This window comes from Saccopteryx leptura, chromosome 6 (assembly GCF_036850995.1).
Source record: "Saccopteryx leptura isolate mSacLep1 chromosome 6, mSacLep1_pri_phased_curated, whole genome shotgun sequence".
Classification (NCBI taxonomy): Eukaryota; Metazoa; Chordata; class Mammalia; order Chiroptera; family Emballonuridae; genus Saccopteryx; species Saccopteryx leptura.
In genome coordinates, this window is record NC_089508.1 from 29,762,660 (window position 1) to 29,781,461 (window position 18,802).

At 39.1% G+C, this 18,802-nt stretch overlaps 1 protein-coding gene across 8 annotated transcripts in view; it reads right to left on the reverse strand.

Moving 5' to 3' along the window:
- The window catches only part of SIPA1L1 (signal induced proliferation associated 1 like 1), a 372,985-nt gene that overhangs the window by 136,917 nt on the left and 217,266 nt on the right, over positions 1–18,802 (reverse strand). For all 8 annotated transcript variants that reach the window (XM_066344442.1, XM_066344440.1, XM_066344435.1 and 5 more), the window contains one exon: positions 16,497–18,296. In XM_066344442.1, the coding sequence (XP_066200539.1) occupies positions 16,497–17,994 (1,498 nt within the window). In that variant the 5' untranslated portion in view covers positions 17,995–18,296. The remainder of the gene's footprint in view (positions 1–16,496; positions 18,297–18,802) is intronic.

The window sequence follows — 18,802 nt, forward strand, 5'->3', positions numbered from 1 at the left end:
TTTAAAAAATAAAACATCGTTTAGACTTAAATATAAATAAAACAGAAATAATGTAAGTTATTTATTCTTTCTCTGCGGACCAGTACCAAATGGCCCACGGACCGCTACTGGTCCGTGGCCTGGGGGTTGGGGACCACTGCTCTAATCTGAAATATTACTTACAAAACCTCTAAAATAGTGATTGAACACTTGAGCAAAATAAAAGTGTTTACTTTGTATATTAATACTAATAATTTTAAAGTGTTAAGACTTTTTTTTTAAGTCAGAGAGAGGGATAAACAGGAAGGGAAGGAGATGAGAAGCATCAATTCTTCCTTGTAGCTCCTTAGTTGTTCATTAATTGCTTTCTCATATGTGCCTCAACTGGGGGGCTACAGCAGAGCTAGTGATCCCTTGCCTAAGCCAGCGACCTCTGGGCTCAAGCTGGCAACCACGGGGTCATGGCTATAATCTCACGCTCAAGCCAGCATCCTTCACTCAAGCGGGATGAGCCCTTGCTCAAGCCAGTAACTTCAGGGTATTGAACCTGGGCCCTCTGTATCCCAGGCCAATGCTTTATCCACTATGTCACCACCTGGACAGACAGTGTTAAGAATTCTTAAAAATACAAATAGTGAAACAAAATATTTACTATGTTTCAAATTTAAAAATTTAGAAATGTTATAGCACAAAAATGTAAATTTATAAAAATATAAGTATTAAACACAATCATTATAGTATAAATTGTCAGATAAAATAATAAGTGTTATTTTAAAATGAAACTAAACCCTATACTAAACTGACAAATGTTAATTTAAAAAAAAAACAAAAAAATTAAAGATCATTTAAATGTTTTGTGTGTGTCATCATCAACATCCAACTGTATTTTTGTGTAATTTTCTCCAGCTGCTTATGAAGTACATTTGAGTTAGGGGAATGGTGATGAGATAATTGTAAACCAACTTCTAACACTTTCTTCAGACTATCTTTAAACAAACCCTTCTCTGGTTTGACAACTCTGAGATCTTCAGAACTTCTCCGTGTGTTTGTGCAGAAACAGCAATCTTTCTTTTTTTAAACTAAAGGAGAGCCTTAGCTATTATTTCCAAAAAGCATTTCCCTTTAGTCTTCATCTATTTCAGTCTCATTGGTGTGGATGACGATTCTGGTCAGGTTTCCTGTGTTAAATTCACTACTTATCATGATTTAACTCGACTTATTCAAAAAGTCAACCTGAGTAAGAATCAGTCTTACAACAAAAAGCCTTTTCTTTGTCCACTGTTTATACCTGAACATTACTGAGGTGTAGGGAAAAATCCTTTTCTACACAAACAAAACTTTATTTGATTCAAAATCCTAATGCAGTGGCAGAAGAGACTAGTTCACAGCAAGTCACCTAAAATTGAATTTGAGTCCTTAAAATTTTATCTCAAGATAAAAAGATTCAGATTTTTTTTCTTTTAACTAAAAATACCCTGCCTTTCGTAGTTAGCCTCAGTCCCGCCCTCCTGGCTGTTCTCTGCTCCACCTGTCCTTCCTTCTCCTTGGACAGCAGCACTCCCCACCCCCGACACAGCCTTGGGTAGAGCGCTTCCTGCTATGGGCTGCAGCCTTTTCCATGTATTCCTAACCTGTCTCCCCACTTTGTTAATGGGGTGGCCCATCAGTTCCAGGGAGCCAGATCCACTATCAGCTGTCTTTCGGGGAAGGGGTGCAGAAGGAAAGGAAAAGAACAAGCTACAGCCCATGAGTGCTACAGAAAGGCTGGGAAGCCTTTGATGAGAGAATTCAGAATGACGAAAGTCAGAGGAAGGGAAGAGGAACTGGCTAGTAGAATGGACGAATACACTGAAGGATGCACTGAAATGCAGGTATTACAGGTCCAAAAACTGCAGTCACTATTAGAATGATATAACACAGCAGCGAGGCACTTTGCCAAGCACTCCAACCTTCACATCAACCATGAAAATACAGGTATTTCCTTCCTTTTTATAGGTATGGAAACTATAACTTAGAGAGTAAGTTACTTCCCAGCCACACTAGTCAAGAGCAGTGCCAGGGTTCACACACATTATTTTAATTACTAATCCTAGCCATCATATGTAATAGTATCTTCCCAAAAGTTTCCCAAGTTATATTGTAAATAAAATAATTAAATGAAATTTGGTACCTAACGGGATTAACTAGCCAGAACACACATAGAGCTTTATTTATTGATGTATTATTGGGCCAAGGTTTCACTATGTGTAAAGGGAGAAATACCTGTAGCAATGGTTTTTTTCATATATGAGTGCTTTCCCCTTGCTTTATTTTCATATTTAACAGCTAGCCAAATGTTTAGCCTGAAGTGTTCTTATTAGTTCTGGTTCTTGAGTTTTAACAAGGATGTACAAAGAGTGCCAATGAGTAGCTCTGCCATCACCAGAATTTTCCACACAAAGAGCTACATTTTTGGTTGACACATTTATAGTAATAAATAATAATTTGATATTCTTATACAGGGGAAACAGTAAATTGTTCAAAGCTCCAAATAATTAGAGCAAATACAGCTCCTACCACCTGGTTATGATCTACAGGTAAGCATGTGCACACAAGGCCAAAAAAAAAAGTGAAGCCTGGCATTTTAACTGCAATAAAGGAAAGAAATATACAGTCACAAGAGTTGTAGGGCTTCCACCAGCAATTTCTGATTGCTTACACTGGCTTTTCCATGATAGTTGCAGACTTTGCGTTAACGTTCAGTTGTACATTTCCCTAGGGAGACCAGCATAATGTGGACTGTATATAACAAAAATATATTTTTATTTTTTACTAAAAATATGTAAAGTTATACTTAATGGCTTAAATATTTCTTTAGAATTGTTAACTGAAAATTTTAAATGTGAAAAATAAACTGATAAATTTAAAACAAACAAAAACCAAAAACCAAGTACTACTTAACCACTCTCCCACACCTAAGAAAATCAGTGACATTTCTGAAGTGGGAAAGGGGTCCTCAGAAGAGGTGTAATGCACTCATTCATACACTCCTGGTGGCACTGAATTGTTACCAAACATTTCAGAAAGTATTTGTATATGTATGGCCATATGTTATATATAATAAAGCAACCGATGTTAAAATCACAAAAAAGGTTCATATTCTGCTCTTAGTTGCCCTAATTGACCATACAGAAGGAAAAATAAAAACTTTCATTTTCTCTAGGAAAGGTATCTAAAGTTGTCATATAAGGGAGGACACTAAAGATACTAGGAAAGACTGGAACAATAACAACTGAACTTTACTAGCTGAAATTAAAATTACTTCACCATTTTAAACTATACTGCTCACAAAAATTAGGGGATATTTCTAAATGAATATGAAGCAATAAAAAAAAGTATTTGATTTTTTTTTTATTAAACAAGAACATCAGGAAAGCAAACAAGCCCTGGCCAGCTGGCTCAGTGGTAGAGTGTCAGTCCAGTGTGTGGAAGTCCCAGGTTCGATATCCGGACAGGGCACACAGGAGAAGTGCTCACCTGCTTCTCCACCCCTCCCCCTCTCCTTCCTCTCTGTCACTCTCTTCCTCTCCCGCAGCCAAGGCTCCATTGAAGCCAAGTTGGCCGGGTCACTGAGGATGGCTCCATGGCCTCCATCTCAGGCACAATAATGGCTCCAGTTGCAAAGGAGCAATGCCCCAAATGGGCAGAGCATCACCCCCTGGTGGGTGCATGCAGGAGTCTGTCTGTCTGCCCTCTGCCCACCCACCCCCGCTTCTCACTTCAGAAAAATACAAAAAGAAAAAAGAAAGAAAAGCAAACGACAAGTCCAAGAAAGTTGTTTGATTATGCAAATGAGATGTAAAACCAACTTTTATTTCATTGGTGAAAATGCACTATTCAAAAGGCTGAAAGTACTGGAGTATCTGTATGTTACCTGATCCTCTATATTTTTTCTTAAAATAGTTTACTTGTAGGTGATAAGTAGGCACTTGTCAGTGCAGTCAACAACATGAATTCTGACCCTCAATATTCTCATTAGCTCAATATTTTTATGAGACAAAAAAATTTGATGAAACAAGGAAGAATTGGGATGAAACCAGTCCATGCTTCTGTAAAGCTGCTCATCTCCACTTGCAGGGTTCAAGTTGTTAAGCTGTTTTTGTTTTTATACAACTTATTGCATCTTAACATGTATAACTAACAACCAGATTAGAAAGCAAGGACAGGTCCAAAAGTTAAGAGAACAAAACAGCAGCATATTCTGCTCTTCAAATGAAACATGGGTTTGCCAAAGTGGAGGGAATAAAAGTCCAACTGTTCATGAACAATTTCTTCAGAGATGTTTACCACTCACAGGTGCTCAGACTCTCTTCCTCAAAGGGCTCACCTAATTATAAGGGTGGAGGTTCCTTGAGAACTAAATAGCCTAAGACTGTGCATCATAATCAAAAGCAGGTCAGAAAAATGGATGGGGAAAACATACACAGGATTGGCCACATGCCAGAAATTGGTCCCAAAGCACTCTCCTAAGCTTATAATTATTGTCACATAAGAGTCATTGTCCACATTTGCAAAGTGTACAACACTCTGAAGTTCAATTCTTCTTTCCCTAAGTAATTTAAAGAGTAGGGTGGTCGCCTGACCAGGTGGTGGCATAGTGGATAGAGAGCATCAACCTGGGACGCTGAGGAACCAGGTTTGAAACCCGAAGGTCACCGGCTTGAGCGCTGGCTCATCCAGCTTGAGCACAGGGTCGCTGCCTTGAGCATGGGATCTTAGACATGACTCCATGGTTGCTGGCTTGAGCCCAAAGATTGCTGGCTTGAAGCCCAAGGTCATTGGCTTGAACCCAACGTCTCTGGCTTGAGCAAGGGGTCACTGGCTTGACTACAGCCCCCTGGTCAAGACACATATGAGAAAGCAATCAATGAACTAAGGTGCTATGGAGTTGATGCTTCTCATCTCTCTCCCTTCCTGTCTTTCTGTCCCTATCTGCCCCCTCCCCTCTCTGTCACACACAAAAAAGCCAGGTGGGTAGTATACTTATCAGGGGAATTACTTCATAAATTATATAAATGTCTAAACCACTATGCTAAACACCTGAAACTATTATAAAATATTGAATATCAACTATAATTAAAATATAAAAATTAAAAAAAGGAAAAGTAGGCTGGTCTATTTGCCAAAACTGCATGAAATTGTGGGGCTTAAAACTGCATGTGACTAAACAGCCTGTAACAGTCCCCTAACTTGCCAATAAAAGGTAGGCTTTAATATAAAGTTATGTTGGCATTAATAAATTTTATCTATGTAATTAAAGAAAAAGGTAAAAAAACACACCTATTTGAAACAAAGAGAAAATAAAGAGTAACAGATACAAAACGGGAGATTTTTTTACTGTACATTATTAACCTCAATCTCACTAGTGGTCAAAGAAGTAAAAATGTTTTGGGCCTAGAATAGATGTTCAAAAATAAAAGCTGTAAATATTCAAAGCAGGCAAGAAAATGTTAAACTACACAGTCTTAAATATACCAGTCAGACCTTTCTGGTCTAAGCTTTCTTATGAACTCCATTTCATTTACAGAGCTTTCTTTATATTATGGAAATAACTGAACATGTGGAAAAAACCTTATATAATCATTTATATAAGGCCAGAGGTCTTAAAACTTCTCTACGGATAGAAATAAGGGGTTCCATGAACTTCAATTAAAAAATTAAATAATTTCACTAACTTTAAATGAAATGCAGCATTTCTGTTCATTATAAATGTAGGCAAAAAACTAAAATAACATTAGCTATATATGTGATTTTGACACCAATGTAAATCATATATATTTTTATGTCTCATTATACTTGTTACAGACATACCAAAATATTGATTATGCTTATCACTACTTTGAAATTATGGTAGTTATCAGACCTGAAGTTAGATCTTTTTGTTAATGCAATAAAAAGTATAGATGTCACAAAAATTTAAAAAATTTTGCAAATGTATTTTAATATTCTGTGTTGCTTTGTACTTTTATTTAATGTACTTTAAAAAATTATTCTAAGGACCGTCCATAGATTTCACCTAACAGCAAAAAGGCTCAATAAAGGGAAAAGCAAAAAACTTAAGAACATCTGATGTAAGCATTATTATTATTTATAATAATGAGAAACTAGAGAATCTGAATTTACAACAGATGGGAACTTTAAATAAATGATAGCATAACCAATTATGAAATCATGAGGCCCTGGCTGGTTGGCTCAGCAGTAGAGCATCGGCCCGGTGTGTGGAAGTCCCGGGCTCGATTCCCGGCCAGGGCACACAGGAGAAGCGCCCATCTGCTTCTCCACCCCTCCCCCTCTCCTTCCTCTCTGTCTCTCTCTTCCCTTCCCACAGCTGAGGCTCCATTGGAGCAAAGTTAGCTCGAGCACTGAGGACGGCTCCATGGCCTCTGCCTCAGGCGCTAGAATGGCTCTGGTTGAAGAGAAGCAATGCCCCAGATGGGCAGAGCATCGCCCCCTGGTGGGCATGCCGGGTGGATCCTGGTCAGGCGCATGTGGGAGTCTGTCTGACTGCCTCCCTGCTTCTAACTTTGGAAAAATACCAAAAAAATCATGAAAAAATATATAAAACTGTATTTAATGATCTTTATTTTACTTAAAAAATAAATGCATGTATCAAAAATGATGAGAAATAAAATCACTAGTAATCAAACAAGATTAATTTTCTTATTTTCTAGACTTCCTCATTTTTCTGTAATGAACACTATATAACCTTTATAATAGGAAGATTTTTAAAAGTATAAAAATGTATTTGGTTTGCAAATGGTCAATGAGTAAAAAGTATTTTAAAAGGTTGCATACTCATGCAACTCCACTTTTAATGTTCAAAACTAATACTAATTCAAATGCCAGCTCAGGGGGGAAAAAGGTATTTAACATCCAAATGAAAGAAATTACAATGGGGCACCTGTTCCTAACTCAATTTCTTTCTGTTTAAAACTTTGTTACCCCTTACCAGGGGTATTGAAGCAAGATATCTTGCTATATAACATGTTTTTGAAGGATTTGGAAGGAAGTCCCTCAGAGACAGAAATTCAGTCAAGGCAGAAGTCACTGCTGCCCATGAGGGCAGACACCACGCATAGTCTACATGCTTGTCTATATTCACACTGTCCATATGAACTTAGAGGTTGCTTCAACTGGTGTTTTGACATCATCAAATGCTTCTACTTGACTTGAATTCAGTTAGGAAGATCTTTCCTCTCACTGCCCTGCAGCTTCCTATGAGAAGAGGAGGCTCCAGGAGAAGACCAGGACAGAAACTGATAAAGCCAATATGTATTTACTGAGCACCTAAATGTTGATGCTCAGGATAAGGGGCTCACTGATGTTTGAAGTTATAAAGAAGTTTGCATTTGGAAAACCGGTGACAAGCTCAATTTTATGTAAACTGTACTAAAATAACAGGTGTAATGGGCCCTTATTTCCTTGAGACTACAAAACAAAGCACAGAATTCTTCGGAATATGGGAATCAGTAAGCATGGCTGTCACACTGATGCACTCTGACACAGCAAGTTGAGGAAGCATAGCCATTTTCATGCATACAGTTCATATATTAGTCACTGCTATTGACTGTACCTGAAGGGTTTCTTTGTTTGTTTTTCACTTTTTATCTTGACTGCTTTTAAAAGATTTCCAGAAAAGTTGCAAAAATAGTACAGGGAGTTTCCATAAATCTCTAACCCAGTCTCCTCCAAGGGATGTTAACATCTTATGTAACTAAAAACGGTACAATCATCAATCAGAACCAGGAAATTAACATTGGCACAATCCCATTATCTAAAGATATGGCTCAAATTTCACCAGTTTTCCACTATGTCCTTTTTTTGGTTTTGAAATCCCACTCATGTTGCATTCAGATGTTATTTCTTAGTCCCCTGCTTTCCAATCTTTACATCTTTTATGACTTCCACACCTTTGAAGAGATTTTACTACTCTATTTGGATTTGTTGATTTCATGATTGGTCTGAGGTTACGCACTTTGGGCAAGAGAACCATAGAAATAACGTAACTCTCTCAATTCATCATTTCATGGGGTTCATGAGACAGACCTTGATACATTTGGTTAAAGTGGCATCTGCCAGGTGTCTTCAACACAACATCACTATCTTTCCCCTTACAGCCTACAAATATCTTCAAGGAGATAGCTTTGAAATTATTCAAATTCTGCTTCTCCCGTTTCTGCTCAAACTGTCACCCCTGATTTTAGCATCCATCAGTTGTGTCTAATAAAGTTTACAATAACAAAAATCAGTCTCCATAATGATGTTTTGGGCCTGTGGGGATCAATTGGTGGTCTTGGTTAATTTCCACAAAACCACCGTGACCACACAAAGACTTGTCTGTGGTCTCATTTCCTGAAAAGAGAGGAGAAGGAACTATAACATTAATTCCATGTCTGGCACATAACACAAAGTCATAGACACAGAGGGCTGGCCCTCAATGCCTCTACCTGATGCTGCAAATATCAGATACACTGGCTCCTCAACTCAGTAAATCTTATACTTCACAGCAGAACCAAACATTCATTCAACTGTGGAACGTATCCTGGGCCTGCCTTCAAGTAGCACTTAAGACTGGTTGAGAACCAGTGCACCATGGAAAGCACCGTGCAGAAGAGGCGCAGTGCGACTCAGAGCAGTGGTGGGCGAGCATCTGCACCTTGGGAGGAAGGGGGTTACATAGGTATCACAAGCCCAGGAGGAGCAGGAGCTTGTCACCTGGGTAAGAGAAGAAGGGAGAACAGCCCATCCTAATGCATGCATTTGGGCAGAGCAGGAGGGGCAGCTCCATGCAGGAGTGGAGCAGAGAAAGCCCCCCAACTCTGGCACCCACTTGGGTTTGCATATTCCACCTGGTTCACTGGCCTTCTCACTCTGAAAAGACACTGTTCCCTGTTGCCTGTTCCGAAGTCTCACTACTTTGCTGGTGTTGGCCTCCAGCCCTCCCTGTAAGGCAAGGCCGGGTGGGGAACGCGACCCACAGCGCTGCGGGAAGCCTGCTCCCTATACCAATCCTCCTCGGTCTTTGTCCATAAATGTGATTAGATCAGTAGATAACTAAGGAAAACCAATAGCACGAAAGAAGAGAAAATACAGCTCAGAGGATACAGATCATTCAAGGGAAAGAACTGCGATAAAAATTTGTAATTAATACTAATGGGGAAATGTGAGGCATATAAAATAAAGATAGGCTACTATGAAAAATAACTACAGAAAAACAAAAATAATACGTTCCTGGGGAATAAAAACAGTATTGCTGAAATAAAGTGAAAGGATGAGATAATAAAATGCAGAGAGCTACATACCAATCTTTTATCCATAACATAAAATTGATAAATATAAAACAAGAATGAAAAGAAATTAAAATTACTAAAGATGAGATTACACCATCCATTGAAATGGAGTTCCTGACAAATGGAACAAAGAAATTGTAGAAGATTTTTAAAGTATACTTTTTTAAATCAGGAAAAAAAAAATAAGGTTCAATATCTTCTCACGCATCTTAACAGCACAAATGGCAGACACAAGCACCATGAGGAGTGTACCCGCTTTGTTCTCCTCCAGGCACGGCAGCTGCCACCAGGTAGGTGCTTAAGAAATATTTTTATCAAATCAATGAGTATAAATGTGCAACTGTTCATTTTTAAAGTTACTTAAAATATGAAAGACACTCTTGTTAATTACAAATAAAATGTGATGATAAATTTGTGTGTATAAGAAAAAGTATAGATTACAAACCAAATTAGAATAAGAGAATTACTTTCTCCATTTTTGTATTGCTGATTCTTATAATTAGCATACACACACACACACACACACACACACACACACACACACACTTTTGTGTGATTTATTGTCTGTTTCTCAAAACCATGCCAAGAAGGCGTAGGCACTCACGCACATGTGGCAGCTTGGAAGGTGCAACACAGAGCTCCCTTCCAGAAGGGATTTGCAACTGATTCAACCATGGGAAATACAACCAGCTGACATCTCTGGCTGTAGCGTCTTTGAATCCGCTACTGTTTTCCAGCCCAACAACACTCTTCCAGAGCAGCTCCATCTAGAAATGAGCATGCCCATGAGAGCAGGGCCTGGCAATTCCTGCCCAACAAGGGACTTCTCTAATGCTCCCTCTTTGCTCCCCTGCACTGGCTGGGTCTTTGTCAGATCTGCATTGTGGTTTGAGGTGTCCTCTGTCCACTTTTGCGTCCCTTCCTTCCTCCCTGCTTGGTGTCAGATCTGCACTGTGGATCAAAGGCTTTTCCCCGGTAAGCTCTGCTTCCTCCTTTTTTCTTTCACAAGCCCCTAACAAACTATCTGCATGCCTCTAATGTAAGCGTCTGCAACCCAGAGGGCTCAACCAACACAAAACACTCGTCACATGATTAAATCATAAATTTAATCATGTACAATGTAAATCATTCTATGATTAGACTGTCTTTGGCAAAGGCAAGAGGTTGGATTTTGAGTACGGCAGGCGAGAGATGGAGACACTAAGACATCTATTGCTAGAATTTGAGCAAGAGGCAACAAGGGCCTGAAGTTCTAGAACCAGGAATGAGACATAAAAAACAAAGTCAGCAGCAATTCTAAGGCTGACTGAAAAACAAACAGCGAGGCCTCAGTGCTGCACATCCAAGTAGCTGATAATAACGGTGGCATTTACAGCAAGAGGGCAATGGCGAGGGAGGCTCGTTTGGGAAGAAAAATGAAGTCAAAATTTGTGTGGATGCTTCCGAGTTGCCAACCAGATACCCATCCAGGTGGAAGCAGGTAACAGTGAGAAATGCAGCCAGAACTGAGGAGAAAGCAAGGAATAGAAGTCTTTTATTTGAGTATAAGTGTGTACAGATTATCTTTTCCAAAAAGAATTTTTGAGGTCATTAGTAATAAAAGAAATATATAAAACATGCCAACAAAAGAAATAGAAAAACTAAAAGAGGACAAGTGGAAACAAGGGCATTAATGAAGGTTGTCTAGTTGAGCATCAAATCCGGCTCTGGGAGTTGAGGTCAAACAGAAAATACAGTAAAAATAAACCCAAATAAGCCAGCAAATACAACATGCCTATCATCAGAAAGGCAGGCGTTTGGTAGCTACTAGAAAACAATTCCTGGCATCAAATTCTAAAACGCTTCTCTCACATGGAACTTTCCACAAGGGCTGAAGAAGGACATAACGGCAATGTCTTCATCGGTTTTAATGCAAATCGTTCTTACATGACTGGGTCTTAAAAAAAGATGTCCTTGACTAAAGTCAAGTGTTTAAATAAATGTGGCCTTCTGACAGTCTAGCTTGATTTTAAAAATAAAACATGAGGAGGAGGCGAGGCACATGCCCTTTCAACCAACTTCCACGAGCCTCTGAACTGACGTGGCACAGGTGACACGTGCTGAATGCGTTACAGGTCAGAGTTCAGACAAGGAGTGTTGGGACTCAGGAGATCCCAGCCACGAAGGGAGAGGATGTTTGTTTTCAAAGGAATAAACGTGCAAACTTTCATGTATATATAACGGCCTCCTTGCCACCAGAAGCCCTGGGAAGGTTAAAGACAGCAGCAGACCATGCTAGGTTAGTGTCTCAAGAAGTTGGTGCCCCAGATCTCCCTGAGGACTACATAACTAGAGCGCTTTATTCAAACAAATTATACACAGTTTACGTGATCACGATAAAAAAAATTTTAAAGATAAAGATGTTAAAACAATAAATTACACAACCTTTCCTTATTCATTTTGGCAGAAATTAACTATTAAGTTCAAGAGCATAGAGTACAATGTGGTTTCAGTGGGACAGACTTGTTGACTTGCGTCTATCACTTCCTTGAAATAACACTGTCTATCTCAAAAAACTAAATATAGAATAATTAATTATCTTTTAACAATGCTGAATTATAAGACATACAGCATAGTAGTTTCAAGCCGAATGCTGCTATACTCACAGGATTAAAAAAATGAAAACGAACAAAATGAGCAATATTTTTACAAAGAAGCTTAGCTGTATGCGGTGTTCCTTGATGTTCTATTGTACATAGAATACTCCACTAAAATATACAACAGCTACTTAATAATACTCACTTAACAAGCTGGAACTTGAAGCACAGCCTCTGAGAGCAAAATTTAAAAGTACACGAGAGTGCTAAAGCTGTCACTTTAAGCACAAATGAAGGTGAGTAAGTATGCTATTAAAGATGGCGGATTACAAGAGGGTGAGAGGTGAATAATTAAAACTGGGCATTACAATAGCAATTGTGGTCCATGTTGCTGGTGAACCTGATTTGTGTGTGTGGGTATGCACATGTGCACCCCAACATGGGTGTGGGGTGGAGAGAGGTGGAGGTGTAGGAGGAAAGTGAACAATAAAATCAGATCTAGTGGTTTCAAGTTATCAGAAGAATAATCAGGTGCACCAGCATAAATTTTCCCTCTTTTCAGGAGGGGAAAAATATTCTTGGATGAGCTCTGGACTAGATAATGGCAGTATCTCCCAGCCACTTGGCGGCAGGAAGAGGCCCTTCCCTATCAGAGCATTTTCAATAACTTGACTTTGACATGGTGACACCCCACCTAGCATCAGATAAGCCTATCAACATTTTGGTCAATGGAGCAACAAACACCACAGCCAAGGCAACTCATGGGCTCCTCTCTTTTCTATTAATGCAGCTCTCTAGATGGGACTTGGGGAGCTCATGCTTAAAGACAATTGTGTACTCAGTGCAAAATTGGAAAAGCCCTGTATGGGCACAGCAAGTAAGGTCAATAATGGCCAGGAAAAGGTTTCCTCAATAAGCCGTGTCGGCTATAGGTAACAACTCTTCTACAACTCAGTAGTTTCTGCTCACACCTTCCCTTGGTACTCTGATCATGGTGACTCTGTAAATAAAAGCTAAATACAGAATATATTTTCACTCAAAGGGAGATGACCAGATTAATTTTAATGCTATCCCACTGCCAACTTTGTGCCTCTCTAGGAAGTCTGTGGTTGCATCACTTGGACTTATCACAATGACAGCTTCACCCTGGGGACCTATGAGCACTAAGTGAGGAGGTCTGCACAAAGCACATAGTGGTAACACAATAAATGTTAGCCATACTATCATTTAATCCTCAGTGAGTCTCAGTAGACACATCACATATACTAGCAAAACAGCAAAGAGAAGTGGGCAAGAGAAAGGATTGGGAAAAAGGGCACAAATGTTGTATTGCTCCTTTTAATAAGTGCAAACAGTGGGCACTTACTGGTCCAGTTATCTTTCCAGCAACAGACTGGGCTTACATGTTGAAGCCAAATATCCTCTAAAGACTAAATTTTCAAAATAATGATGTTTATAAAGAACATAATATTAAAAAGTGACTGCAACTTCATCAGCCAAAGACAATTAAATTCTTCATATAATGTTGACAGTAGAGTATGGTTAAGGGGACTGTTTTCCCCAGAGACGTAGTCACATGAAGTCAAGAATGCATTACACAGAAGAATGGAACATATATGGTGATAAAGAGGTTAGAGTGACAACCAGGTCAGGAGCACGTATATACCTATTATTGGAAGGTAAATCACATTGGGCATTGATGTACTCCTTCAAAAGGATTGATTCGCTTTAAGGTTCTGATCAGGAAAAATGAGTTAGTGCTCTAATTTTAGTGAATCCATTTCTATATAAAAATTATAGGACAGAATTAACTACTTTATACAGTGATAAAGAATAGATATTATGTTTTTAATATGCAGCTATACTTTGGGGGGCTTAATATCAGCATCAAATGATGTTATTCATTATAGTCATAATTTGTTGTATATTATCATATTGTGACAAATGACCTGTTTGATATAAACAGTCTAAGTTATGTGGCCCAAGAAAACACAGCAGGTGCTCTATATAACTGCATTTCATTGAACCAGCTTCCTGGCCTGCCCTGGGTCTCTCTGTGAACCAGGGTGATGGCACTCAGTGGCACTAGCAGGCAAGCTCCAGCACCACACGTAGGATTCCGGCTCCCACCAGCTGAACCTCGTGCTGACAAAGTCAGCTGTGTCTTCCCAAACCTGTTGATGTCAGTTGACCCATTACTGTAATTATGCAATTTAATTAAATACTATGAAAGTTTATGGAATATGAGTACAAATGATAAATCTTGTTTCTACTAAAAACTAGTTGACTCTGGAAAGACTTAAAGGCAAGTCACTAAAAAGAAAGCTGGATTAGATGTGGGTGAGACAGCTACAAAAAAAATGAGAGAAAATATGAAACCTAAGATTTTATAATATTCAGATTGCCTTGCTAGTGTCTCTGCTTTTGCACTTTTGGTTTCTACTATTAATACAATCTAGGATTCAAAATAGTAGAATCACTGTCAAAGAAAAGCCCTCAACCTCGCAAAAATTTGGCAAACATATTCTTATGTATTTTAATGATAAGAAAATATTTTGAACATGTACACTTTTTAAAGATTTCCTGATTTAACCGTTATTTTCAATTAACCAGTTCTAATTATGTTGGGTAAGAGAGTAGTTTCCATGCTTCAAATTAGAAACTAGTTTGAATTGGTGGCTTTTAAATTTATGAAGTGTCATGAGCTATGTTGGATAACTCTGGAATATAGGCATTCAAGTTTTTATCCCAAACTTTGGAGAGATAAAAATACTTGAAACAAATTTCTACCAAATTTAACCATAAAAATATACTTCCCTTTAGACTCATACAGTAGAGAGCAGAGCAGAGTGACTCTGGTCGGACACAGCAAAGAAATCCTGGTTCTAGTATTAATAGCTCCATGACAGCTTAATTACTAACATCACCTAAGCCCAGTTTTCTCATCTGGAAAATGTCATCAGTAACAGTACCTACCTCAATGGGCAGAGAGAGGTTGAAATGAGAAAATGCATGTCATATCAAAAGTTCAGCAAAGTTCCTGGTACATAACAAGTGCTCAGAAAAGTTCATTATTAATATTACCATACTGGCCTGCCTCCTGGTAAAAAGTGCCTACCGCTACAGAAATAAGATTATAGTTAATATGTTCTCTCATGTTGGACTTAAAATATCAGTTTTTAGCAAGGTGACCTCCACCTACAGACAGCTCAGAAACACCTGTGGAAAACAGCTCCAGGTACAAGAAATCAGGCATTCTTGGCTAGGTGAAATATTGCTGCCTAAAGGGTATTTGTCAATACCTGGAGACAGTTTAGGTTGTCCCAGCTGAGACAGAGAGAGGGGACACCTCTACCTCTAGGGTGGAGAGGCCAGGGTGCTGCTAAACATCCTACAATGCAGAGGATACCCCTCCTCCAAAGGACTATCTGGCCCTAACTGCCAAGATGGCAACACTGAGAAACCCTGTATCTTAAAGGACAGTATAAGAAAAAAGTGGTCTCTAAAATCTGAACTCCAGAAAACTATTCTGAGAGAGTAAAGATTATTTAAAAATAAAATTGGGATTTTCACTACTATAGTGATTCCAGGACCACTGCCACAGATATTTAAATGACATACATACTTGTGACATGATAAGATCCTTTTAGTCAATAAATCCTCTTAAATGAAGTCTATCATGCAATAACCTTACGGTAAATTTTATTCTAAAGCTATAATGAGTACTGGAAATGAAAGGTCATTTGGAAGACTGGATCCAAACAACATTTAAAAACTTCAAAACAGTAAATGGGAAATCAAAACACTGCTGTAGTCATTTGCATACAGGGATTACTGAGCCAGCCAATGGGCCACAGGTGTGTGTCCTCCCTTGGTCAGCATCCTGCATCCTGCATCCTGGCATGGACGCTTGTATGATAAACTCCTTCTTCAACTAGTAATGCTGCTCAAAAGCACTATTCAAAAGCTCTTAAGAGTTCGTTTAAACTACTGTACTTTTTAATAAATCACAGAGCCTTTCTTAAAAGTATGTATGAGATAAAACTGCATATAGAGTGTAATCCAACAATGTATGTATGTATTTTTCCCCGAAAGAACAAAAAGGACTAGGATTCCTTCTGAAGGAAGTCAACACGTAAGGGTACTTATCTCTTTAGTGCTTTTTCTACTCAAATACAGAAGACCTAAATTTGATTCCTGGCTCTGAAGCTTATTGGCTCTGTGACTTTAGTCAAATAATGAAATTAATTCCCATTACAATTCTTGTGAAATGAACAGAAATGTATTACAATTGCCATTAACTGATCCTTTATCCCAAAAGGTAAAACTAATTTTCTACATGAAGACTATAATTTCATCCACTAAATCAAAGGGTTTATTCTTGAAAAAACAAATATTTAATATATACAAGACATTTAAATACCTAAAAGGAAGATGTAGCTCAAAAAAATGCAAAAAAATAATACATTGCAATAAATACCTATCTATTTTACCATCAAGAGAAAAGAAGGAATACAGGAAAATCTTACGACATAATGCTAAAATAAACATATAGTACTCTCTTTCAGAAAGTACAGCACAGAAAATTAAACCATGAAAGATCTCTACTCACCCTTCTGATAGAAGAATTTCCTGTAATAGTAAGCGCCGAGATCCACGTGTTCCACAATGTATCTTTTCACTCGATCCAGATGCAACACCAAGTTCTCCTTGGGCACTTCAAGTACTGCCACTCCTGCATTCGTGCAATGGGAGCTGAGTGCAGACTCAAAGGAGGCACTTTCACACCCACTAAAGGAGCCAGAATTTGATTTTGAGAGGCTGATTTTCCTTTCACCTTCTCCCCCAATCTCATTTCGAAAATACGGGCAGCTCATTACAAGTTCATTGCTTTTGTCATCTCCCTGGTCCATGCCGAGGCTTCCTTTGGAATTCAGGTCCTCCGTGCTGCCCATTGGGGAGCTAAAGCTGGTCGAGTGGGACAAAGGTCCTGAAACCAAGGACGCGACAGCAGCTGCTGAAGCCCCCGTGGTGGTATTTCTTCTCTTAATAACATTGTGCCTGTTCATAATTGCCTCATTCAAGTCAAACAATATACTCTGGACATCATAGTGGGCAAAGCACTTTGGACATGTCCAGGGTCTGATGGAGTCTTCTGATCGGTTATCTTCAAGATCCGATGATTTCCCAAGTTCATCACCTTTGGCATTGCGTAATTTACGAAAAATGGATGAGTCTCCAGTTTCAGACTTGGACCGTCGCTTGAGTGGTTTTTCCCTCTCCTTAAAGAGCCTGAGGTTCTCTCTCTGTGAGATGGGCCCATCTATAACATCCAAAGAGAAACCAGAACCCTTGCCCCCACTGGTGATGAGGAAGTCACTGAGTTTGGTTGGAGTTGGACCTCGATCAGATTTGTCATCTTTGTAGCCCTTTAACAAGTCAAAGAAGCTCTCTCCGGACGTTCCCTGCTTATCAATGGAAGATGTGCTACCATATTCCCTGTGCAATGATGGCCCAGTCTTGTACGTGGGCGAGATACATTCATCAAAGCTATCCACATCAAGTTCACTTATGGTGATATCGCTGTTGCTCCGCTGTCGTATTCTGCGCAGAGCCTTCCTCGGGGAGCTGGGGTAGGCTTCGGGCATGAGAAATCTGGAGTCCATGTTCTCCGACGGTCTCGTCTTGTTTTTCAGCGTGTTCTGTATGCTTTTTAACATGGCTGAGTCACTGGAATTGAGGCTAACAGAACTTCCCTGACTCACAGGACTGCTTTTGGAGGACATGCTCTCAAGGCAACTTGAGGTTTCTATTTCCTGGCTTGAACGACTAGATTCTTTTACATTTTCCTTCCTTGGGGGCCAATCTGCGATCCTTGCCCTAACCCCCATCTTTGGGACTCCTGGGGTCAAGGTTATATGGTGAGGACCTTCACTGCGGGGGGGCCCTACAGGAGCCATGACCGATGATCCCAAGCTGCCATTTTGGGACCTGAAGCGTCGCATGTAGAAGTCGTCAGTGTGGACTTTGGGAGGGCCATCTGTGCCGACAACGGAGGCCCTTTCAGTGGCGATAGGCCTCTCCGTCTGCGACCGTTTCAAGCTGGTCATGATGGGAAAGCAATCAGACTTAAATCCCTGCAGAAAGGACCATTATATCTAAGTTTTAAATGTGCACTTCCCTTTTGGAAAATGGTTTCCAGCAAATACAGCAGTTGCATAAGATCTTAATCTTTTTCATTTAAAAGGTTAAACGATGCCTTATTTTCAAACTTCTGAAAATCCAAATCTTCAAAACATTATAATCCACAATAGTTCCTTTGCTTCACTTTAACAGACGGCTTTCTTTCAGAAAAAACTGAATGGAACTTGTATTACTGGGACTCTGTGGTTACCATAATCCCATGCTTTCTCTAAAAGAGAAAAGGACAATTGGAATTAGCATTTGATAAATACATATAAAAATAAGGATGCAATTGCCAAAACCAGACTCATGAAAACAAAAGACTTGGTAACGAATGTGGTTCACAGCTCATAACCCAATATTTTAGTAAAGCAGGTTTGAAAGAAAGTAAAAGTGTTTAATAAAAGCCTATCTTTTAAATTATATGTATTTTAAAAGACTATTGCTACTTGAGCTTAATTGAACTGTTTCATATAATTGGGGGGGCAGGGAGTATCTCGTTCCAGGACACCAAGGCTCCAACCCCCACTACAGACCAAGTAAGAATTACAATGACCTCTAACAATGTAGAATACCACGAACCACCGTGCTGACCAAAAGTTTGAGACATAGCCAACACAGTCAACAGAGTTCAGCAATTAGAGCAAACACACAGTTCGTTAACAAGATTAAAAACTGAAAATTATTTTATTTAGTAGGTTGCAACACTCACTTTTTTAACACCTTCTATATTTC